The sequence below is a fragment of the Salarias fasciatus genome, chromosome 9 (genome assembly GCF_902148845.1).
Source record: "Salarias fasciatus chromosome 9, fSalaFa1.1, whole genome shotgun sequence".
Classification (NCBI taxonomy): domain Eukaryota; kingdom Metazoa; phylum Chordata; class Actinopteri; order Blenniiformes; family Blenniidae; genus Salarias; species Salarias fasciatus.
The window spans coordinates 15,757,395-15,783,125 of NC_043753.1; the positions used below are offsets into that span (position 1 = coordinate 15,757,395).

At 44.2% G+C, this 25,731-nt stretch overlaps 1 protein-coding gene across 2 annotated transcripts; it reads right to left on the bottom strand.

The window, feature by feature from the left end:
* Positions 1 to 11,903: 11,903 nt before the first annotated feature.
* On the bottom strand, positions 11,904 to 24,958 carry qtrt2 (queuine tRNA-ribosyltransferase accessory subunit 2). 2 transcript variants are annotated; one of them, XM_030099979.1, is made up of 8 exons: positions 24,390 to 24,958; positions 24,255 to 24,310; positions 20,336 to 20,412; positions 19,360 to 19,569; positions 18,293 to 18,492; positions 16,334 to 16,485; positions 13,128 to 13,245; positions 11,904 to 13,001 (listed from the first exon to the last, which is right to left on the bottom strand). In XM_030099979.1, the coding sequence occupies exons 1-8, from the start codon at positions 24,605 to 24,607 to the stop codon at positions 12,749 to 12,751; spliced, it is 1,284 nt and encodes a 427-aa protein (XP_029955839.1). In that variant the 5' UTR covers positions 24,608 to 24,958; the 3' UTR covers positions 11,904 to 12,748. The 2 variants fall into 2 exon arrangements, with proteins under 2 accessions (XP_029955839.1, XP_029955838.1); XM_030099978.1 differs by having other exon boundaries at positions 16,316 to 16,485.
* Between the last annotated feature and the right edge of the window lie 773 nt (positions 24,959 to 25,731).

Genomic DNA, 25,731 nt, shown 5'->3' on the forward strand with positions numbered 1-25,731 from the left:
CAGAAGAGCAATCCCAGTCAATCACTAAATGCTAAAACAGTCTCCTTTTCCCAGAAGCCTTCATCACAGAAGATAAATCGTGTTCTCTGCTGCCGCTTGCTTCTCTTTTGACATCGTTGGGCTTTAAATGTTGATTTTTTTTTTTTTTTTTGAACCTTCTGCTTTTTCACAGCTCCCCTGGGCTCCGTCCACCCCGGCTACCATCCCTCTCTCTCTCTTTCTTCCTTGGCTGTTAATTTTGTCAGTTGAATCAGTGGAGACTGAGCTGCTGCTGCAGACTTAATGAGCACCTGATGCATCCTCCGACCGGCGGCTGTCGCCTCGTTTACAAAGCCAGAACGTATGTAGCTGCCGGTGTACAAGTTGCACAAGTAAATGGGGATCTCGTCGAAAACATAAATAACCACACGCAATGGAGACAAAAACCGCGCATCAAGTGCGGCATGTGCACACATGTGCATTCTGGAGTGCACTCAGCGGCGAGGCGGAGGGGCGCCTGGCCTTTCTTCAGCTGCAGGCGGTATCCTCTTTTGCCCAGCTGTTGCTTTTGTCCCCGCAGCGAACTGTGCGTCTGACCTCCGCGTCTCCAGCAACAGCTCACCCGACCCAGCTGGCTCCAGCGTGAGCAGCACCCAGCAGCATCATCAGCGTGCAGAGCCGCACGGGGAAACAATGTCTTGAATCACCAGAGACACAACGGCGTCTGGAAATAGCCGGAACACTCCCGGATCACCCGGAAAAAGACGGCGTCAGTGACCGACCGTGCAGTTTCTACTTTTAATGTTGTTTCACTGACGTACTCAGCCCGGACCACAGTTTTATTTTTAGGTTTATTCATCTGTGAGGTGCCTGCAGCGTCACAAAATGAATAGTGATTTTTCTTTTTAGGCCTAAGATATAATGTGTCCTCTCTCAGGGTGGCTAAGAGCCGCGTTTCCACGGTAACAATCAGTGACAGGGGGGGGTGACAAGTGGCAATCAGTGTCACCTGCTGACAAAAAAGAAGGAAAACACGGATCAATTTGTGGTTTTCAAACAGGGACTTGGAATGTGGAATAAATGAGGTGGAAGAAAGACTTTCTGGAGGTCACGGGAAGCTTTGTGAGGCTGCACCTCCAACAAAAACATCGTCACACCGACATTCCGATGATCGACACATGTCACATGCTCTTCTTTCATTCTGAATATTAGCTGCTCTTTGCTCACAGACAACAACGTATTTTGCTTTGGGGATTTTGCATCATAAAACTAAAGTTCCCCACAAAGTCAAGGAGTTAGACGACGTATTATAGCACCTTTTAAAACAGGAAAAACAAAAAACATGCAGTGTGGGATTTATTGCTAAGAAACGTTATGACAAATAAACCATCCATGAAGCACATTTCTTCTCTGTTTGTGCAAAGTTTAATCAATGTCAGTGGATTTTGAGCCCATCTGGCACTGGATGCTTCCACAAACTGAATGCATTACACTAGAATCCATTTGATTAACCGCTTTCTTAACTTTTAGGCCAGAAGTTGTGGAAAAAGAGCAAGTCTCGATACGCTGATAACATAAGAATAAGTTCATATCCGTGGGAAGGCAGAATAGAATTTTGCTCCAGGGAATCACTGTATTCTCATGATGTCGACGTCAAGTAAAGGCCCGTGTGCACGAAGCATCTTCATCCGAGTCAAGGCATCGCATTGAGTTGTTCTCGAAGCGGAGGGAAGCTCATACAACCCAGAGAAAAACACACAGCATCCAGCAATTTCTTTTTTCGGAGTCTGCTTTTTAAGAAAAGTGCCTGTGCCGTCTGCAGCTCGTCTCTTTTGGACAACCAGTTATCGAGGATGAAAAGTGACTGTCAACACGTTAACCGAGAAGAAGAGCAGCATTTTGATCGATGCTGTTATTGTTAGAAGGAAAATTAAAGAAGCAATCTTTATCGATCCACTTGGAGAAATATATTCTGACCTGCATGTAAATAATCATTTACAGAAATCTGCAGCTAGAAAGGATAAAATCTGTGATTTTAGTCGGTTTTGTACTTATTTATGCTGTTATCCAACAGATATTCAGAATATTACAATAAATAACAAAAAAATGAGTCCTAAAACATGCTTAATTGTTTGAATGACTGCAGTAAAATTCTGAAAAAACATGAGTGCAGATTTATCCATCTTCCATGCAGCTTTATTTAACTTCAGACTGAACCGCAGTCTGTCCTGGTCAGGTCAACAGTCCAGAACTGAGCAAACACAGAGAGACAGACAATCTCACTTTACCTCCACCTCGAGGCGATTCCCACACCGCTCCATCCTGTGACTCAGGGTCACCAACAAGTCCACGCATAAAGAAACCTAATTTGAAGATATTGAAGTCGTAGACGTACAAAATTACACCAGTCTTATCATCACTCACGACATATACACTACGAAATCCTAATGACCTGAATAATAGGAATTCCAGGAGATCCAAAGGGTGTTGAGAAAGAGTCCATTGACAGGAGACACTTGATGCCCGATTGTGAGAATTAATTCAGAACTACAGCAGCGCTGATTAGACTGTGATTAGGATCGTGTTGAAGCAAACCGGATCTCATTATCTAAGGATGTCCTATTTGTTGTTTCAGATTGAAAACATAGGACGGCAGATGCTACAGGTCATGGTACTAATGTAGGTTCAAGCCTTCGTGTGTCTGTGCTGAAGGGAGCGGAGAGGGAGTGCAAAGGGAGTGTCCCAACTTTAAAAGCGGTCAGATGAGCGGTGTGGCTCGTTTGGCAGATTGCCTCTGAAAAGCACAAGACGCATAACTACAAGAAAACATTTAGGTCACGGTCTGCAAACCGCAATTTATTCAGTAACCCTGAAGAGACAGGAAGTAAGCAATTCACCCAACAGCAACGAAGATTTATTTAAGTACCTTCACACATGCATTCATACAGTGAATTATATAGTGTCAGCGGCGTCTTGCGGGTGGTGTAACATTACAGGAAGCAGGTGGAGCGCTGCTGATTGGACTTGGGCATGCAGCAGCCCCATGTAATGCATTTCAAATGACTTTAGTTGTGCAGATGAAGGTACTTGAGAAGCAAGTGCAGTTGTCCTAGTTTGCATCCGCGCGCTCTCTCGTCCGCCTTATTGATGACAACGCGGGAGTCGTTTCTCCGGTAAGCGCCCGGAGTCGGCGGGGGCCGGTGAGTAACCGAGGCGGGCTTCAGATTTGTGGCGAACAGACACGGACAGCGGCAGAGATTTGTGTCGACGCGCGGCCGCCTGACAGGCTTTTCATCAGCGGCGCCGAAACACTGGACCGGCGCCAGAGTTCGGGCAGGGCTTCAGTGGGTTCGCCCTCGTCGTCCTCTCAATAGCTGGGGAGACGTTTCAGGGTGAAGGAGGCCACATCCGACCGCCGCCCTATTGGCTGAAGTCATCGCGTCCATGACTGAGCCACTAAGACATCTATGTCTTAATTCAATCAAGATGCAAGGAAATTGCCTTCAAACTCAATTCACGTCAGCACATCTGTCACGGCGGCGGCATCAATCACGGAGCTCCTCTCAAAAGCAGAGGCCTGGGATGTCTGTGGAAATCTCTTAAAGGCTTCTTCATTTCATCAAGTTATTTAACTGAACAGAGATTGACGTTTATGCTGACAGTGCGTCTTTTCATCCCCTGAACAGTGGCGTTTTGTTGTATTTTTCCCAGTATCTTGGTCGGGGATGCGCTTGTATGAGAATCATCTGCTTATCAGAAAGTAATTATCAAAACTAACTGTTAATCAGAAACTTCTTCCATTAAGTGGTTGATGATTGAAGATGAAAGTGTTTGGGCACTTTTAATACTTTAACCCAGATTCACAGGCTTCTTTTCCACTATCTATCCACGCAGTGACAGGAATGATTGAATTTGCTGCAAGTTTACTTGAGGCCGAAAAAACTCTTTTTTTTATCCTGCGGCTAAAAATAAATGCAGTCTAAGTATTTATTTCATTACGCGATCCCTCAAGAGGAATCTTTGTCTGCACATGGAGACAGTGATAACATTAGCTCTCCGCTAGCAGCTGCTGTGAGCCGCTGGATTCGATCAGACGGCGTGTCTATACGGTGTTCATATATGAGCCGTGCAGCCAGATGTCCCGGAGATGCAGAAGGGGGAATCACTTCGACACTCGCCGTGTCTTCGTGTCGGCTTCAATTTTTGCGACAGACACAGCAGGGGGGGGTCTTCACGCTAGTTCGAGACTCTGCTCGGTTATGAAGGGCGGGCGACGGCCGCCAACGTGCCCCCCTGCGTCCGCTGGCATCAAACAGGCAGCCGCTGCAGGATCGAAGCGAAGCCCAACAGGCCGTCTCCAGCCATGAGAGACCACAGCCAATCAGCTTGGTTTCTCTGAAATGACACGGGCTTGTGTGACACATGGTTATGCACTTAAGAGGACAGGGCCAGCATGAGTCGCTGTGGGTGTAGGACGAGGGCCGGAGCAGCTGGATATTTACATATTCATCAGCTCCAACATCTGACTCAGTGTAAGATGTAATGTATGTAATATACACCATTACTGACTGGAACTAAAATGTCCGTTTCATTTGTGTTCAGGAGAGGTTTTTCAGGGAAACCCAGCATGTGAACGCCACCTTTCCTGTCCAGTGGACTCCCAACAGAGCAGCAGGCGTGTGGTGAGACTTACAAGAAAATCGACTGTTGAGGTTCCTTCATCTTCACACTGACTTATTCTCTGCTAACGGCTACCTCGAAATGAAAGGAAAACTACATAAGAGCCTCAGATATTTTATTCCCTGCTCCACATTCACCCTCTAAAGAATTAATTTGCTGTACTGGTTGCTTTCTCACTCTGTCTGCTGTCAACTCTCATTTCTTTGTCCCATGTGTCTCATTTCTTTTCGTATCGCCTGACCTGCAAAACAGAGAAACTAACTGTTCCTCAGCTTTTCAGAGAGGACAGAGAAGCTGCCACACTGTAGGGCAAAGCTGGCACCATCAAGAAATCGCAACACACTGGAATTAAGTGCACCGCAGCAGCCGGACATTTCTGTTGTTGTCTCTTAGAATTGATCGTCGCAGGAAACTCTCCAGAGAATTCAGTCAAGTATTTAATCAAGGCGTCACACAGAAGCCCTTAAGGATGTTGAGTTACACTCTTTAGAAGAAAACTCCAGAATGAAATTGCAATCAAGCACTGAGGATTTAGGTCTGATTGTCATTGACATCGCAGGTAATATTTGAACTCCCACCGGTATTGACAGACGACAGAATCACCAATCGATGAGCATAAAAAAGACAAGTTGTGTTGACAGTTGCTTCAAGACACGGGGCAAAACAAATAAGTTCTTCATGGAGTCTGTGTGTTTTCTTATTCACAGTTCAAATACAGGCTCCAAATGAAGGGATGGGTTTCTGAGTGAAACTGGGAAGCTGTTGTTAATCATAAAATTAAGACTATAACTGGCTTTTCTCATCATTAAATACAAAAACCAGTTTCTGGCTGATATCATGTATCTGGCCTCAGCTAATGTAACTCAAACAGGCCAAACAAAAACCAATAAAGCAAAGTGGAAACAATAAAAATACAGAATACAAGATACAAGTATGGATGGATGGATGACTTGCATAAATTCAAACACAGCTCCAGAGGTTAGAATATTTTGAAAGCTCAGATGTTTTTATTGTTTTTATTCTACACAGATGTCACAACTGAAGTTATTGAAATATTTAAAACTTTTTGCAGCTTCAATACTGATCAGTATGCCTGAAATACACTCATTTGTCTATCGAAGGGAAAAAAAAAAAGGCACCAATATTTACTTGTGCTCAGCTGGAACTTGATAACTCACACTGCAGCCTGAAATCCCCGCGTCTGTAAACTTGCATATTGAGCCTAACAGCTGTCTGCTCGGCTTGCTGATGTATAATTATGCCCTATTTTACACTATGAATGTTTGTGAGAAATAACATATCCGCCACATTAGTCGAAATTGCGTCTAAATGTCAGGCGTTCGTTACTGAATCTGTTTATTTATCGAAACAAAAGAAAGAATGTTGAGAGGCAAAGCAAGGACGGTTTGGAAAACAAACACACTTATTTATCTGAAACCATTTGATAAATGAGATAAATGATTGAAGTGAGATTTGCGCTCAGTTGATACAGTATTTTAAGGTCATCTCAGGTCATTTCTAAGCGTCTCAAGTTGCCACAGCTCCTTTATGGATTTCACTGGTCTCAGTATCTTCTCCCCTCACATGATCCCAGATGGACGTCACATCGTTTACTTCAGATCTCCGTCGCCATCTGCTTCAAGACTCCTTGTTCATCTGGATGCTGGAGATTTCTATCACTGCTGTTGCCGCGTACAAAACAGCAGAGGCTGTCTGATCGGTGCTGGATGATGGATGATAATCGGAACGTGGATGGTGTCTGGAGCCTTTACTCAGCAAAGTAAACAAACCGGATGTCGGTTGCTGGAAATCCACATGATTGTGCTAATTGAATGTCAGACCAATCACTTCAATTCACCACCATTAAAGCTTGTTTTTTTTTTTTTTTTTTCAGACAAGCTGCACAGAGGCTATATGGAAAGTGCCAATCAATTATAAATGATCTGAAGGTGAATTCCAAATTAACCCTTTATCTTCCTCTTCAGTGAAAAGGGTTTCAAACAACTACCTATCTAGAAATCCCGCTGGGAGGACTCCTCAGTGAAGGCTGAAAATCACTTCAGGGAAACTCTCTGCATTATGAAAGGGAAATCTTGTATGTGTGTCTTAAAGGAAACTTGAAGCATTAATGTTTTATTTTGTGTTGCTCCTCACTCACGTCTCTGCGAGTACAGCAGCTCTGAAATCATATAGAGAGAGGTGTTCCTGCCACGTCTTCCACGCCAGCCAATGATGCTCATCAGTAAAGGTCAAATCCTATGTGGCCTTTTCAGCCTGTCCACTGTCCTACTAAACCGAGCGCGGCTGACCTTTCCTTCAACTCTCCTGGTGACCTCGTGGGGCAGGAGAGCAATGAACATGGAAATCCAGTATTAGGAGGACATGTGAATCACTGTTCAGACGCATCAACACGGCCACAATGTGAAAAATGTGGACAACTACTTCTGATGTTAGGAAAAAAATGTAAATCACCCACTTCTCCACCGTGGTTCCCTTTTTGAGAACGCTACGGTCGCATTAGTTTCACCATAAACACACATTGCTGTTTTAAATATATCTACTCTATAGATGTATAGATGCACCTGCGCTGCGGTGTGAGCCTGTTCCAACCAACTAACGGGAGATAATGAGGATTTGTACAGTAGAAAAATCCCAATAATGAAGCATGACATGCAATCAGACCTGCGCTCGGTGCTGCGGCTCCACTCAAATGTTATGATACAAGCCAAGCGACGACAAGCTGCACATGCAAAGCGCACGCAGATCTGTGCAGACTCATTTTTAAGTCTTTTTTTTTTTTTTTTTTTTTTCATAGATTTACGCTGCTTCATATCACATCTCATTAAATTTACACACGACAGCAGGGCAGAAGGTCACAGGGTATGTTAACCGGCAAATCTCGAGTAACAGTGTGTTACAACCTCTTCTCTATATTTCAGGAGAGCTCCAACCTACACTTATACATTACGATGCAGAGTCGACGCCCTGATAAAATATTCACTCGGGGGGCGCGACAGCGGGAGAGTCGGAGAAGGTCCCTGCTGATTTAGAACATTGTCAGCAGAAGATTTATGTGTATAAATGAATCCTGAGATACATCAGGGAGTTAATAATAAGGCATTCGGCCTCCTGTTTAGAGAGCGATCATTTACGGCCGGCAGGAGTGTGGGAATCAGGACGGCTCAGGACGGCTCAGGCCGGCGGTCAGGGGTCAGCAGGGAAGTGAAATGAAGGAGAGCCTGTACGGGTGATCCCGGTTTAGCTTCATTACAGTTCAGAAAATGGAATAGAGTCAAATCACTGAGTGACAGACACACCGTCACTGTGCGAGTGAAGTTAATTGAGACCAGGAAGTTCAGATGACTCCCTTCATGCTGGTTTTAGATAAGCAAATCAATACCACACTGATGCGGTTGGTTTTGATGATCCACATTAACGTAAAAAACTCTGCCGGCTTCATTCTTCTGAGAGCGGCTCGAGGCATCAATGAATTATGAGAGACGCTCCGGGGCACAGACATGGAGATGGCCTCCCCACCTCTTCTCTCACGAGAAGAAAAAGAACGGAACTGAAAAATAACATTTAATGGTTTCTTGTGGGTTTTTCATCGTCAGTTTTTATGCTTTTTTCTGGTTGATTTTCAGCCAGATGTGTCCAACCCACCTCAAAGGGTCGGGTGGCCCTCGGGTCAATGCCCAGTCGGCCTCTTCAATAATCCATCAATGACAGTAGCCGCAGTAACACCTTGTCAAATCAATGATTTAAGCTTTCAGCACATTACAGGCACTCACCTCTCAAAGTGTCAAAAAGTGACACGCTTCCTCCCTGAAAGGAATCTCCACTCTGAAAACACCACAGTCCACCACAAAGACGCCCACCGCACCTCAAACTGCCGGCTTTATGAGTGTTTGTCACGAAGCCGCGTTGTTTTGGAGAGCTTAGTCCTTTTTTCATACTGAGCTATCATGTCAGCAGATAATCTGGCTCCCGCGCCAAGAGCCAGATAGATGTGAGGCTCGGCTGACGCCGCAGACTCGTCCGGGAGAGCGGAGAGAAAGGAGGGGAACTTGTGAACGGCCGGGCCTGAATGGCACTCTCCGTCTGCATAATTGGTTGAGATGAGGAACGAGGACCACCTGCTGACTGCGCCATTCAGAGCTCTTCAGCGTGGAAAACGGCGCCCGGCGTCGCAGAGAACAAGACTCAAACGGAATGAGAATGAACGTAACCACCGGCGCCAATCTGCCACACAGAAACGTTAAACCTAATGCAGCATCTCTTTTATTTGATGTCGCAGAAAGGCGGTTATTTTAGGACGTATTATAATGGCTCTGGTCTGAATGTATCCCTCTGAAAATGTACTTTATGCAACTTAATCCCAAAATGAAAACTGCTCAAGAAAGACATCATCTGTTCACCTTCATTTCTGCCCCCGCTGGCGGTAGAGGTAACCAAAGAAAGGAGTTTTAATCATTTTTTTAATGGGAATACAAGGTAATAAACTGAAAGAAAACTCTCTGGTGCAATTACTTTAAGGCAACTCTGAGGTGCTGTGAAAACTCTGATAAATGTATGCAATAAAGAACTATTACCAGACCTCTCCGCATAGAAAGGCTAATAATATTAAATGTTAATTTCATTTAATTTTCTATCTCAATAAGATAAATGTGTGAAATTCAGGTTATAACAAACCAAAGTGCTAAAAAAAAAAAAAAAAAAATCAATCAAAAAGCCAGAAGAGATCATGACTATAAATGGCTGCACTTTACCCACAGACCTTCAGCAACTGGAACATGATGATCACTGACAAGCGGAGTGAATAACACTCATTATCACACTCGTTATATCACCTTTTTCTGGGCGGGATATGTCAGGCAGCGAGTGAACAGTTTGTCCCCGAAGCTGATGTTTTAAAAGCAAGAAAACGAGCAAAGCAGACAAGAGGTTGAGTTTGACAGGGACAGAATTATGATGGCTCGCCAACGGAGAATCAATAACGCTGCTTCCGAGCTTCGTTTGTTACCGTCTATCAGAAGAGGTTTATTGATGCAGATGAGGAGCGAGGGCATCCGATCCAGCCGCATCAATCAAACGGCTGCGAAAATGAACGCTGGATTTGACGGAGAGGTGTCGGAAGTTTGTTGAGGGAGCGAAAAGAGAAGAAGTCCGTAAATAAGATCTGATTGTGTGTGTGTTTCATTTTGTTAAGATAGTTTTTGGTTTGTTAATCTGTCCTAATGAGAAACCCACTCACACCAACACAATAACATTTTGCCTTTAAAAATTCAATTCAGCGGTGGCGACCACAGATAAGTGGTCAAGGTCACTGGGACTTTAACGGTTGCGATAGCAGTATCTCATACATCTTAGAAATGCCTTGCGGGATTGTTTTTTTTTTTTTTTTTTCTAATTTGGTCGCTTGCATTCAGTTTCTCCACTTGACGAACTAAAATCACCGTGGCCTCAAATTTCAGGGTTTCTTTTAGTGAAGCACCATCAGGGAAGCATAAATTTGTTTCCATTACTCTGGCGAACAGCTTTTATTACATATTCATGTCATTCGTGTCAGAGGCCCACCTTGCTGAAATCCTTTTCTACATGCATTTTTATTTTACTACAGCCAACTACGGACACATCCTATAGTTTTTTGAGTCGTTCATATTTCTTTTCCATTCACTCGAGCAGTAAAATTGTTATTTTCAAAATCTTCCCCCATCTGTAAAGTGCTTATTTATATTCATTCCTTCATTGTGTTGCACCTCATCATTATTGCTGTCCCTCGTGCCCCACTTTACTGTACAGCTGAAGGTCGCCGGCTTGATAAACATTTGTCAAAATGAATAATTGTCTCCAGTCTGGACTCATTAAAAGAAAATTCTCTCTGCAGTCCACAATATTTCCCTCATATGAGTCTAATTATTGCAGGAGCCGGATGTAATCTTGTTTTTCGGTGCATATTTACCAAGGAGAGACTCTTTTTTTTTTTTGATGAGCACACGTTTGTATTGAATCTTTGTTGGACATTCAAACAATGGAGATGAGCTGACCGCCTTTACCGAAACGGCCCAAAATAGAATGTTTACACTCGTTTTCCAGCAAAATGGGACAATTCACATTCACTTCTGTTTCCAACAGTCAATCTAGAATACAGACTTTACGACTGCTCGTCCCATTAAAACCTAAAATAAACATATAGTCTGGAGGTCACTCCTTGTTTTCGCTGTCACACTTCCTCCCCACAGGCATTAATGAGGTTTGCCATTCTCATCTCATCTGAGCACGTTCTACGTTTTCATTCCTGGAGCATTAATGCGCAGCGGCCGCCTGCTGACGGAAGAGAATCCTCCGACCCACTTCTTTACTACCCTCAATGTAAAGTTAAAAAAAGAAAAACCACATGGCTGCTCCATAAATGCGCCACTCTCTCCTCCCCCGCTGCAGACATCTCCACAGTCTGACAGTCAATTATATCAGCCCATCTTGAAGCGGCCATATCTTCAGCTGATCTCCATCCCTTTCCCAGCTGCAGGAATTTAGAATATCGCTGGAATCGAACTCCAGTTAACCACTCTTTTTAATGCAACGCGTGATCCCAGCATGCAGTGCAGTAACCCGTGCGGTTGACGATGCATCGGGAAGCTCGTCTTTACAACCGGGGACGTATAAACACTCATAAAGGTTACAACGTCACACTGTGCAAACCTGTTTACGTTGACTATAAAACATGATCTTCATGTTTTTTTCATTTAATTTCACCTTTTCACCTCATACTACAGCACTCTAAGACCAGGACAGGCTGGGGAAACTCCTCAGGACCGTTTACAACACTGTGGTGTCGTCCGCCATCTTTCACGCTCCACCGGGGCAGCAGCAGTGCATCATCTGCCGACAGCCCCATAAGGGAGGCCGGCTCTGTCCCGGGGTGCCCTCTGGACTCGACGGGAGGGTTGATGGCCGAGCCGTCATCCGCCGTGGACGGCGGCTCCCACCTCACGCAGGACGCCAGCGTCTCTGCAGAGCTCCTCCAGTGACAGGCGGCGTCACCCCGGAGTGTGTGGAGGAGAGATACGACAGGCGTTTTCTCCTTCCTGCTGCTGTCAGACTGTTTAATCACATCATCCTCAACTGTGCAACTCAATTCTCCTGTGCGACACCGAATATAGGTGCAATCGAGTAAATGTCCACTAGTTAAGCATGATGATTTACATACTGTTTGTGTTTCCTTAATTTTAATTAAAAAAAAAAGTTTTCTTTGACCTTGAGGAAGTTACTGTATGAGAGAAAAACACTTGTGGTTTTCTGTAGAAATGGGAGAAACAATGACATTTTCCTGGAATGAGACGTAATTTGATTTAAATAAAGTGAACAATGAAGTAATCCCACAAGAGCCGGGCATGTCTTCTTCACAAAAGCATCCTTCTGATTTTATACAAGTGGAGTTTTTAAAATTTTTATCTTGCAGGGTTTAAATATTCTTTGTCATTGTTATTTATGTTCAAAAGCTTCAGTCCTTAAAGTGAAAAATACCAATGGCATACAACAAAAGATCATTGCAGCATTAAAATAACAGAGAGAAACATTTATTTCAAGCATAACGTATTACTGAAAAAAAAAAGAAAATTGATCCATCTGTTGGTGGTCACTATGATCAGTACTCTTATTTTGGTGAGTTCAGAGGACATTGGTCATTCCAGGGCAGGTATTCAGTCCTTGTGAACAGAAATCTGCCAATATTCCTCACACTTTTGGTTGCATGCTAATCCATTCCATCTGGTTTCTTTTGCTCTCCGGCTGCTGAACTGTCTCTCTCTCCTCCGCTCAGATTCAGTACATCAGCTTTCAGGTAACGGGACCAGAAGATGTGAAATCAGGACACCGGCCCAACGGCGAAAAACATCAAATGGCTGCTTTTATCTGCTCTGCTCTCCACGTGTCCTCGTCTATTAACCACATTCAGCAACTTATGGAGTGAGTCATTCTGCGAGCGGCGGACCAGGATCACACTCCAGAGCGTCTGTGACCGTGACGCTCAGGTAAAAACAGCATTTGCCCCTTTACCCTCCTCAGATCAATCTCCGACTTATCGGCCTCACTCCTTCCTTTCTGTGCGTCCGCCTGCGTCGCTGAGCACCCGCCTTTTAAGGACGTCGAGTTTATCGGTGGCCAGTGCTCCTCTCAGGGCTCTGAAGAAGCCTTGGTAGTGGGCCACGTTGTGGATCATGAGCAGGACCCCTGCCAGCAGCTCATTGGTCACCAGCAGGTGGTGCAGGTACGCCCTCTGGTGGGTCTTACAGCAGTAGCAGCCACACCCCTCCACCAGGGGCCTGAAGTCGTCCTGGTACCTGGAGGGGAGTTCAAACAGCGTTCATCAGGAATTCAAGAACAAGAACAAGGACTTAATAAATGTGGAACAGGAGCTCTACAAGCGCCGCGGTTGATAAAATCATGTCACAATAGCTTCTGCAAACCTCTTGTCTTTGAGGTCCATCTCGAAGGACGTCATCTGTGTTTGATCAGCGCGGGGAGTGTCGCCATTCTGCGGAGAATCCCCTGCTTTCTCTGCTTTCTCTTCATCCGGGTCCAGCACTGCCAAAACACACAACCGTGCCGTTCATCCCAGCGCAAACCGTCCGCACTGCAATCTCTGAACAGCTGAACGTAAACCAACAGCGCCGGAGAGTTTGTGGAGCTTGACCCCACGGTAAACACTTCTGCGGCCCATATCTCCCCTGCTGCTCACATATAATTACAGACGGGCCATTTCTCTGATCACTCGGTGCCTGCGTTACACACATGGCTGCTCGCCGTAAGGCGGCTTAATGAGAGCGGAGGACGCCGCCGCCGACGACAAGAGGCCCGTTTCTTAACCGGGACTGGCTCCGCCACGAGCTACGAGCAACGTGGAACACGCTGAGGTTAAACAGCAACGCATACGATTAAAGATAAAGATTAAAAAAAAAAAAAAGACAACGGAGGAAAAATGAGCTTAGCGGGAAACTGCAAGAGGTGAAGCGGAGAGCAACAACGCGTATAAACAAAGCGTCAAAAGGAAATTATCAAAGGGTCTATATGGAGCTTGAAGGGAGGGGGAGGGCGACTGATAAGCGCGCGAATGAACCGGGACAAAATGAGGCTTGACTGAAAGCTAATAAAATGTAAGAAAAGGAGGGAAGCATGACGTGCGCTGAAGATGAATTTTACATTACAAAGGCAGAAACCCAAGCACAGAGAAGGAAATCGAAGACTGAACAATGTTTTGTTGAAGCCACCCTTTTTAAGCCATTTAGAATATCTATTATTAAGGATAACGATGTAGCAGAAAAAGAAACTAAATCCACATCTTTCAAACGCTACACTGGATCAAAAGAATACAACAAACGAGCTTCGGAAAATAAAATGCTGCTTCAGTCTGAACTTTTCAGTTTTTCTGCTGCACGTTATTAAAGCTCATCTGCAGCTTTTTTTTTTTTTTTCTTCCAGATTTACACCACAGATGTTCAGCTGACAAAAGGGCAGAGGAAATTAGGATCCGAGGTTCGCAGGTTCAAATCCCATGGCTATCGCTTCACCACTGAGAGTCCCTGAGCAAGACCTCTGACCCCCAGCAGCTCTCAGGGCGCCGGCACTCTGACAGCCTGTCGATCCCAGAAACAGCAAGGGTTAAATTTCCCCATAGGAGCCATGAATTAAACATAAGAGAAGCTGCAGCGAGTGTGCGACGGTGTCAATAAGAACCGGACTGAGCAGCGCTGAATGCGTACCTTTGGGGTTTTTTTTCATTCTTTCGTGGTTGAAGACGACAGAATGCAGAGATGGAATAGTTAAAAAAATCATTTTTGTTCTCGTCTCCTGTTTATTAAGACATTTAGAGCTGAAACTATTAATTAAACCCACAAAATATTTTGAGTGTATCACAGTTTGTTGGTTGTTGTCTGGATTTTAGAAGATAAATTTAAGGCTACAGGATGCCTCGGGATATGGTTGCAACATTTTCTGACATTCTGAAGTCCAAACAATAAAACAATATTTCATTACCACTAAAAACCTTTGTTGTATGCAAAAACAGTTGCAAAGTGAGACAATGAGTTCATCTGGAGCAAATAGCAAAGTGCGAGGAAAGTTTCGATATAAAGTTTTAAAAAATGGACAAAAGAGTGCAACGGTGTAACACTCGCATGTAGAGGAATGAGTGTGTGATCCAGCGTGAGCGGGGGGTGGGGGGGCTGCCACAGCCCTCCCCCACAGGGTTCAGTAATTGTCTGAGTTTCTCTCCGGCTTCAGCACCATCGCCGCTCTCACCAACACTAACCTCCATTACACTCGCTGCGCAGCATCGATTGGCGATGTCTCCTGCATCAGGCACCAAACTCCCCTCTGCCCGGTGACTTTAAAGCAACTTTTTAATGAGGCGGAAAGGCCTCAGAAGTGGCCACCGAGTTTTGAGGGTTCCCCACCGCCGTCGTGGTGAAACTCCTTCACCGGGGGCGGCGGGCAGGGCGACGGGCTCCGGCTTAATTGTCGGCTCCGCAATGAGATACGCCATTGATTTTATATCACCAGCTGGATTTCTCCCCGTCCAATTACTTCACCGATCGCCGGCCCGGACACACACCGGGCGCCATGCACATGCATAATTTCACTTACCATTACATTTACGTCTGATCTTAATGCAAAATGAATGCCTCTTCTGCGCGGTGACACCGCCGCCCCGCCCACACGGGCATTCATTTTTCATTCGTTACGTGCGGAGCGGCCCCGCCAGCTGTCAGAGGCGGCCTCGCCGCTCGCCAAATTGAAACTAGATGAAGGCTTGTTCATTTACTGACACTCGGCGCAGCCTTCTCACTTCACCATTAAAGTCTGATTACACGTACTGAGATTCTCTGTGCGGCCGTGTGATGTGACTACAAGAGCCCGGACCATTAAGGCTGTTTGCATTTTAAAGCCAATATCCAGGCTCCCCCTATGGAAATTAACGCCCCCTGCTGGGATCCTTTAATGGTTAATTTTTTATCAGTTAACGCTGTTATTAAAAACATGAAAGCAGTGCCCTTTTCCCGGCACAATAACGCTTCCCTGGATGAGAAATGTCAGCTTATTGATCCCACTAAACTTCTCTCTCTCTCTTCTATGTATAGAAATGATAAAAAGAAAACTATTACGTGAAAGGAATCATTCACATTTCTTTATAAAGACATTTCAATCTTCAGAATTACACATTGACAGGTCGGCGTGCTTTGGGCGAGAAATAATTCCCTCCATTAAATAAAGTGATTTTGTGGCAGCTTGACTAAAACAGTGCAGAGATTTAAACAAATTCCTCCAAATCTGAGCTCCATTTCAGGCTTTTTGACTCCTTTATACATTGGAAATTAAACCTCTCTGCACTTCCACCCTAATGTGCAACACATCTGAGACCAGAAGTGCAGCTACAGGCTGCCATCTAATAAGTACAAGAATTTTTTCGACCTCGAAAGAACAATAACAGAAGAGTTTGTCGTTGAGGAGACGTGAATAGTAATTACTGGATCAATATGTGCAAAACAAGTGCTAATTGCGTTGAGACTATTTTGTATGTAATGTAATTTCAGTACAGAAAAAAAAAACAAACAAAAAAAAACAAAAGACAAAATACTTAGTTCATCCCACACCACACCTGTAGGGGGCGCTCTACCTGCGCGCTCGGGGTCCGGAGAGATGTCGTAGTCGAAGCAGAGGGCGCAGCCTCGCTCCGTCACCTGGAAGGGGAAAAAGCCCTCGAAGATGTCGGCGCCGGCCTCCACGCTCAGCAGCACCTCGTCGGGCCGCCCGACGCCCTGCAGCAACCTGGGAGGCGGAGGAAGGTCGCTTATTCAACACGACGATCGCAGAGTAACGACGCGACGCAAAGAATTAGAATCAAAACTACAATTAGAAAGAAAATCTGAGCAGAAATCAGGATGTTAAAATCTGAATAAGGATTAGATGTAATTTGATTTTAACCTTCTTCTTTTTTTGTCACAAATATTTCGCTCAACAGAGCGTCGCGTGTGTGTAGCATGTCTGAATCGTTCCACCGCCACGCGAGGAGCACGTTCGTCATCGCACCAGCGGCGCTCTTCCGCTCTGCCACGACACGCGCACCCTTGAGTGTTGATACTCTCAGCTAACTGGCTCCATCTGACTCCCGAGGTCAGGCCCGATTTAGCATCCGGTAATGACCCCTCTGCATCCTCCGACAGCCTGGAGAAGCAGCGGGGACCGGGCCTCGCGGCACTCGGCACGGCTCGCAGGGATCTGGCGGTGGAAGCTCCTGGCAGCTCCGCGCCCTTCTACTCTGCGAGCCACTTGAAGAGCTCCTCCATCACCTCCGGCGGACGGAGGCTCGCTGGGAAGTCTATGAGAGGCTGACGGAGTCTGAAGGAGGAACCACAGGTCTACAGGGCGTTTGTCCTTGAGCTAATCAAAGTAACAGGAAGTGATTTATTTTCAGCTAATAGGCTTAAGTGATGCATAATACTCTGAATGGGTGAATGTTTAATCTACGTATAAGTTTGTGTTGCAATAATGTCTTTTAGGATAATTATTCCGACTGAAAAGAGCCAAAAAAAAAATATAAAGTATCCAAGGTAACACACAAAGAGAGTATTAAATCTGATCACTGAAAATAAAATAAGGAGCATGGGATTTGTTGAAAAAATAATAGCTTATAATCATAGCTCATTTGTCTGTGTTTTATATCTTTAAACTATTATGAGCCTCATTTCTTTAACTGATGAAAACAACAAACACAAGATAAGAAATAATAAAAAATGGATCGTATTAGTTTAAACCTTGAGCTTAATAATACAACTTAAAACTAAAGACGGTGCTATTCATCAGGAAAATCGATGTCTCCGTTAAAAGTGACACAGTGTGGGTAAATAACGGAAATTAGGTGCAAAACACCGAAGGCAACACAGCAAACAGATAAAAATAAAATGACAGGGACACTTAAAAAGGTTGAGGTGCGATAATTACTGCTGACAGACTGAGGAGGGGGCGGGAGGCTGGGGGGGTTGAGCCCAAGCTGCTGGGTTCTAACCAGCTGCTGAGGATCGTCGCTGGATCACTGGGATCTTCAGAAGGCCTCGCCTTCAGAGGAAGGGACCTCCAGGGTCTTCCGAGTGAAGCTGAATCAATTAGTAAAGAAGTAAGCTTAGAATAGTGGACCGACGCTCAATCCTCACTGAGTCACACGGCTTTGTGCAAGAACAGACACAATTACAGGAGAATAGTTAATGAACTCCATTGTGGTCTGGATTTCAGAGACTCTGCTTCAATACTGGCTTCTATTGTTTTCTAGCCATCAAATGAAGTGGAGCTGAGACAAGAAGCCAATTAACCATCGGCTGATCAATGAAAAGTAACTGGCAAAGGCTTTTTTCTTACTCCTTTTCTAAACTAATTAATAAATTTTTAATTTATCGTGTTGATTTCAAAAATCTTTGTATCGTTTCTTTTATTTTTGTAATTTTCTCTTTTCACTTCAGTTTATTCCATCTGCTACTGAAGCCTCTTCGTCTGGTCCCCTCGTTTGTTTCCTGTGGCGCTAAATCGATAAGAGTTCCTGTCTGTAATTAGTTTTCTCATTTGACGCGGGCACAAGACGAACCTCGGCTTGTCTTCCGGCAGCTCCTTGGTCGCCGCGGCGATGAGCCGGGTCCTCAGGGGCTGGTCCACGGAGCCCGTCTGGAGGCCGTCCAGGCAGAAGCCTGCCACGGGCCTCTTGGCCGTCTCCCTGGCAGAGCGCACCCTCTCCTCCAGGATGTCTCCCCCCTCCACCACCCCGAACACCGAAACTCCCTCCAGCTCCTGCGACGACAGACGCTGCGGGCATCAATAAAACCATCGACGAAGGATCATAACAAACAGCAAACGGTCCACGGCTTCGACTTTGTGCTGGAAAAGTAAATTAATCAAATCAACTGCTAAAACAAACAAAAGACTTCTTTTTTTTTTTTGGCGGAAGCATCTGGATTTTGATGTCCTGATACGAAGTTGACTGCCCATCACAGACTCGACAGGCACAGCAGGGGGTGGATGGGAGGCCCGGTAGCAATCAAGCAAAGCTCAGTGTGTACGGAGATCATGGAGGATTGCTCGCCACGCTCCGCCGGTTCCCCTTGCTGAGCGAGAATCCTTCGCGATTAGGTTTATGGTTCGAGGGACATTTATTTTGAGACGGGGCAATAAAACGGCTCATAACTGCAGCTTTCAGCAAAGACAAACGGGCAAAACAAAGCCGCAAATGAACACATTTCAAAACATTAAAAAAAAGACACAAAACACACAGGAACGAGCAGAAACAAACCAAACTCGACCGAGTATTAAATGAAAACTCAGAACGTCCTGGGGAGACAGCCATATGAGTAAAACATATCTCCTCATTTGAAGCATAACAGATTGATGGAGCCATGCGCACCGTAACCTGCAGCGCTCCAGAGGCCGTCCCTGTGAACTTTGACCTGCATTAAGTAGGACTACTTGATTAGCCATGTAGGAAGCTGCGCCCTGTAAATAACGCAAATCCTCACGAGGTCCAATCACTGCACGGCGACCTGTGTCACCACTCAGTAACCACAGATCAATCCTCGTCTCCTGTGTTCGTGTGCTGAAGACTGAAAGAGGCTGAGCGCTGTGTGTGTGTGTGTGTGTGTGTGTGTGTGTATGTGTGTGTACCTGTGATTTTTCATGCAGAAGCAGGCACTCGTCCAAGTGAGCCAGAGTTCGATCCACTGACTTCCTGACTCTCTTGCGAGACGTGTTGACCTGCCACGTCTCGCCGTCCGCCATGCTCTGGTACCAGTCGGGCCGTATCGTCTTCTGGAGGGCCATGAACTTGGCCGCCGTCAGCTCGATCCGCCCGCCACTGCCCCACACCGACACCGTCTAACGACAACACACAGCCGCCGTTATCCGAGAAGACGCTCTGTTCTATATCGTTTCTCTTCAAATCGAGTCTTGACAAATACGAGGCAGGTTGTTCTTTCCTGCTCTCGGCGAAAAGCTCATTAAACGCGTCGTTCTTTGGCAAATAAACTCGACAATCACATCGCTTGTGTTGATTTGAACATTTGCCTCGACTTGATAGGCTATAAAATGACCAGTGAGAGAGGTACACAGTTCTACACAGTTCTAATTTTCAATTCTAGATGAGCACATTATTGCAAAACTGTTCGATGGGATAGTGTTTGGTATTCTCACCACATAGCAAGATTCTGTGTTTACTTTCTCTATGGGGTTTGCATGGTCTCTCAGTGGATTTTGTGGTTGTGGAAGGAAGGACGTCACTGCCTAACTGTCCTGACTTCAGTCAGTAGTAGGCAGCAGTGGTTCAGCTTGTAGTGCGCTGTCCTCCATTCCCAAGGTTGTTGGTTTGATCGCCCAACTCAACTGTGTCTAGACATCCTGAAGTTTCAGAAAGTGAGTGAGCAGCCAGATCGTGCTAAAATTCTGTTGAAACTTCTCGATTTTTGCTCATTCTTTGTCAAAAAAGAAAATAAAAATCCTCATTTAAAGGTATAATTAGCAACAACAAATGTAGAACAACTCCGAGAGTCAGTCAGTTAGAAAGCACAAAAAACAAAAACAGGGCTTCAAAGGAAACAGTGTGTGGAGTAAGTGGAGTTGTATTTGTCCTGAAGCAGAATCTGACCTTGTTGGTGGTGTATCCCGCCGGGCAGACGGTCGCAGGGTCATGAAGCGAACAGTACAACACCGTATCATGAAGACCTGAAAAACAGAAATCGGAGCGTCACACAAGGGACATAAAAGAAAGAAAGAAAAAAAAACTACGGCAAAGAGCCAAGTGAGAAATAAGGTGACTAAAACGGAGACTTTGCAGTTGCATGTGAGTGTGATGACTCTGAGTCTGCTGCGAGCTGCGAGCTGTGAGGTGCGGTCTTATCAGCAGCGCCAGCTGCAGCCGGGAAGAAAAAGGTGAGAAAACAAAGGGCTTAATAGCAGCAAATGCTGTTATTATTTCTAATTATTCAATCGCAACTCCTGCCTTGCGGGGCTTTAAAGACGGCACCGTAGTAATCCCTGACACTTTAGAACAGGCGACGCCGCCGTGATTACATTTCTAATTTCAACTACGGTTGCCTGAGGCCGAGGAAAGCTCCGTTTCTCAGCTTCTGTTGTACAGCAGAGCCAGAAGAGGTCATTCTTATTTGTCCAGCTCATAGAGCAAATCAGCTTTTCAACACTGAACCCAATACGCCCTGTCTTTAGGGCGCCGCAATTTGCTCCAGACATTCAATTTAGCCGGCAGGAATAATGTTCCTTTCCTTCGGAGTACGTGTGCGTTATGCATGTGTGACATTTGTGTAAAACACAGTTAAACAAGAAAATATTAATTTTCTGTGGTCACCTTAAATCGACTAATACGATGGATTAAATATCAGCTGCATTGAACCAGACACTGACTAGATTAATTCAATAAAGAGTCAGTCTGATCCTCTGTGGCCTCTGACTCAGAGACGAGAGGTTTGTTTGACATTTTACTTATTTTGTCTCGTGTGAAATGCAGACATGTTTTAAATGACAACTAGAGTGTCGTTAAAGGCTGCAAAGCCCGACGCACCGCAAACATACTGAAGGATTCACTGGCAGAGAATGATTACATTATTAAAGTCACTGCATCATTTGTAAATGTTCAGAAACGTTAAATGTTGAGAACAAAGCTCACTTAAGGCAGACTCACTGAAAAGACCACTGAACAAACCACTGTGACAAACGTTAATTTAGCATGTTATGTTTCAATGCCTTTTAATCAGGGCGAGGTCCGTCCTCAGCATGTTCCTCACCCCTTCCATAATGTCCTGGTCAACAAGAGGAGCACCTTCAGCAACACACTCATTTCACCAACATGCAGCACAGAGCGCCACAGGAGATCCTTCATTCCTGGGGCAATAAGACTCGATAATCCTTAGCAACTGGAATACGCTGCTGCTACGAAGATGGGAAGATGCGCCAGGGATTCGGAGGAACGGAGTAGAGCTTAAGATCTCTCTTTACGCAGATGATCTATTACTTTTTTTTAATCTAATCAGAACATATCTCTTAATTCTGTCTTATTGAACCATTTGTTTCAACCCTCTATGTCTGACTCAGCATTTCAGGAATAGCATAGATGAAGAATTAAATACTTTACATAACAGTTTTGTTTCACTTGAAGAATTTTCCCAGAAAACCAGTGAGAATATGATGGAGGACCTCCCGGCTCGACACCTATCATCCATTTTTGCCCCTCTGGTGAGGAGACTCCAGGCCTGTCTTCTACTCAGCAGCATACACTCGCCACTGCATCTCTCCCTGCCATACTGGTTTAATTAATTCATGTCCTGTCTAAACCTTGAAAAAATCCACTGCTCTCTCCAAAACTTGCATACATATTTCCAAAAAGCTTGGGGATCATCCCTACACTATTTTCAGACAACTAATGTAGAGCTTAACACATCCAGCCTTCAGCATGATATCCTATTTTAGCTTTTCTAACTGTATTCTAATCTTCTTCTATTTATGTATTGATTTGTCCCTCTATGCAATTCACTTGTGACGACCATTTTTCTTCCAGCTCTCTGTCTGTTTCGAACCTTATCACTATTCACATTAATATTCACGCATATGCATACAACGGTTGGTATCTGGTCGTTGATTTGGTCGGAATGCCACTGTTCCCCATATTTCTCTAATCCAATGAGCTTGATCCCAGTTCTCCCCTTCGTTGTTTACACTTGCTGCGTTTGCTTGGAGGGTCGCCCAGCAGTTTATATTAATAACCTAATACTCTCAGTCATATTTGAGGCTTGTGAAGGTTTTGTGGAGGTTGGGGGGGGTGAAATGAGAAAAAATGTTTGACTTCTGCTATTTTATCTTTTTTCTTGCACTTTTCAAAGAACACTATTTTGTTTGTGTGTTTTTCACAATAAATATATTTTTGACACAAAAAGATAGCATAACTTCTACTAAATAATGTTTTTTATGTTTTTCCGAGCTGCAATTGGGAAACTTCAGGGTGACAAATGGTCGCTGATTGAAGCTGGTACCTCACGGATTTTTGACAAGGTAAATTGAAAATATCACTTCTTCAAATCACACCAGGTTTGTGACTGAGGACAAAAAAAAAAAACCCTCTTTGCATTTAAAGTTTTTCCTACACATGAAGTCCAAGGTCATTTCTTCATATTCACAGATGTGGAGCTTTTACTGACATGGATGAAGTGTTTTCATTTCACAGTGAAGTCTCAGATCCTGAATCCCAAAGAGGTGACGCTGTACAAAACATGAAGCGCTGCAACTGATAGCTGTTCGACTGTCAGTGAAGTCACCTGGCATAAAAACTTATTTGGCTTCAAAGTATTTCTGTTTTTAGTATGAATAAACTTAATTGAAGTGGCTTTTCGTTAAAACTTGATGCATGGGTCAAAGCGTTTGACTGTTTCACTCCTCTATTCATTTGAATTATGACTAACATCTTCAGTATTGAGAAGTAACTGAAACATGATTTAGATTCTGTATGAATCTAAAAATGTAAAACAAATTCAGCAACATGTGTGAGAAACACATTCCAAAACAGAATAATTGAAAGCATCACATTACAGCTGATGGGATGATTGTGTGGGAAAAAACTAATGTCACAAGGCCACACAAAATAATTAATTGTCTATTGTCAGAGTATAAACATGTTGCAAAGTCACAGTGGGCTGTCAAAGAGACTTTAAGGCCCACTTTGTCTTATTTGTCACACTTCAGCCACCAAATTAAATGAAAGCCTTTCTGCTTTAGGACTGTAATGCAACTGTACTCCTTTGTTGTCTCAACAAAGCACTTACTTGTCATGTTTACATGAGCCTGGTAGATTGATCCATTTAAATATGTATTAATGAAAATAATAACAGAAGAGAGCTCCATCTCCACCAGTTGCACATAATCCAGTTTGAAACACTGTAAATGATTACATGAAGTACTGTGAGGAAAAACAAGCAACCACAATTCATTTTAAAGGCTTTGACAAATTTAGAAGTTACTTTTTATTTACTTTCATAAACAAAATGATTCCAACAACTTCAAAGATCAAAGATGAAGGAAAGTTACAAGTGAAGCTTAAAGGGTAAAATGACATTTTCCATTATCATTTCATTCGTGAATATGAAGAAATAAATAAAGAAATAAAACATACTTGAATTTACAAGTGTAATTCAGTGTATTTCCTCTTAACTGCAAACATGAATTGGATGTGACGTTTGTTTTTTTCTTTTTAAACTGAAGCATATATGTAGGATGGAGTAAAACAAGCGACGCCACATTATTATGAATACTGCGCTTTATGGTTAAATGTTAAAGTCTGACCATGGATTACCTTTTAATCAATAATGGATGTGTCAGAGCAGCAAAGAATATATATATATATATATATATATATATATATATATATATATATATATACATATATGTATGTATGTTTAATCAATGCTCTGATTAGTGATCGGTTAAAAGCCCCAACTTCACCTTTTTGTGATGACTCTATGAATGACAAGTAAAGGGATCTTAAAATAAAGGTAGATGTGTACCTGCAAACTTCCCGAATCCGTCTGTGAAGTCCTCCAACACCTCCTGATGCTCTGCTCTGGAGGTCAAAGGTGACACAGGTGTCACTTTACTGGATGGTCCAGTGTGGAGGATGATGGGGGATGAGTGGAACTTACACATTGGACAGAGTGACCTGAGTGACGGAGGGCAGGCTGCTGAGGGTGTGGAGGGTGTCCTGGGTGAGGTGAGGCACTGTGCCGAAGTGCGTGTAAAGCAGACACCCAGGCAGCTCCAGTGAGTGTTGCCCCGTCCTGCCGAGCCCCCTCAGGACACCCAGACGACCACCTCCCTGAAGCACACGACTGAGCTCCAGCTTCATCCTGCTGCCAGCCATTCCGGGAGCTTCCACCGACACGCTTCAAAACAGATCCAGCTACAGCTACACGGCTCGTCCACCACAGTGAGGATGAATGATAACTCTCTGTGCTTTAGCTGCGAGCTGCAGACTGCTTACACCGGGAGAATTAGCCGCGATGCTAGCTAGCGCGGCGACTCACGTGTTTGGACTTCCGTCAACTTTCCGCTGATGTGAGATATTTAATGTTATCGCGCTGCGTGCTCAACGAAGTATTCCGGAATCAGTTATAATTGGGGGAAATATGTACACACCAAAGATTCAAAAGCATCTTTCATTTGCTCCTAAACAAGGCAGCACTGCTAAACTGGAACTACAAGTCGCGGAGTGATGTCGTCATCGACTGCGACAGCAGCAACTTAAAAAAAGTTTTGTTCCTCATGCTAAGTTTTTCTTCTTTTTGAAAAACTCTTCTGTAATTCATCAGTACATTTCAAAGGGGGCATTTTTTTGGGGGGGAAATCCGCATAAATTGTCATTAACATATATTTTAAAGGTGCAATAAAAGTAAGAAATGTATTAAAAACGTTCGCATTTGTTACTTGTTGTTCAATAAACATTCACAATCTGTCTTCTCCATCTACAATGTCTTGGTAAAAATGTTCTTTCAAACTGAGAGGTAGGCTCGCTCAACACTGCAACAGGTGTCGTGCAGAAAAGTGACTGCCTGCCGAAAAATGAATGCCTCCCCGAAAAGTGACTGCCCCCGACGGGAACGCACATCGACGTGTTTCTGTATTTCTCCACTGCTTGCATACCATATGCGAATGTTTCATAAAGTATTATTTATTAATATTTCTAAGAGTATGTTTTTTAAGCTGAGTGATGTGAGGGGTGACACTGACCAAAATCACTGTACATGCAACTGCCTGATCTCCTCTGCTTTCAGTCCTGCAAATTCTGTGAATATCACCCCCGCCTCCCTTGAAGTGGTCAGTGTCACTCCTCACATCACTCAGCTTAAAAAAACATACTCTTAGAAATATTAATAAAGAATACTTTATGAAACATTCGCATATGGTATGCAAGCAGTGGAGAAATACAGAAACACGTCGATGTGCGTTCCCGTGGGGGGCAGTCATTTTTCGGCAGGCAGTCACTTT

Coding starts and splice junctions, on each gene's coding strand:
- qtrt2 (XM_030099978.1), bottom strand. CDS start 24,607: ATGGCTGGCAGCAGGATGAAGCTGGAGCTCAGTCGTGTGCTTCAGGGA. Junction 16,486..18,292: donor CTGCCGGAAGACAAGCCGAG/GTTCGTCTTGTG, acceptor TCCGCCTCCCAG/GTTGCTGCAGGGCGTCGGGC. Junction 13,002..13,127: donor ATGGACCTCAAAGACAAGAG/GTTTGCAGAAGC, acceptor ACTCCCCTCCAG/GTACCAGGACGACTTCAGGC.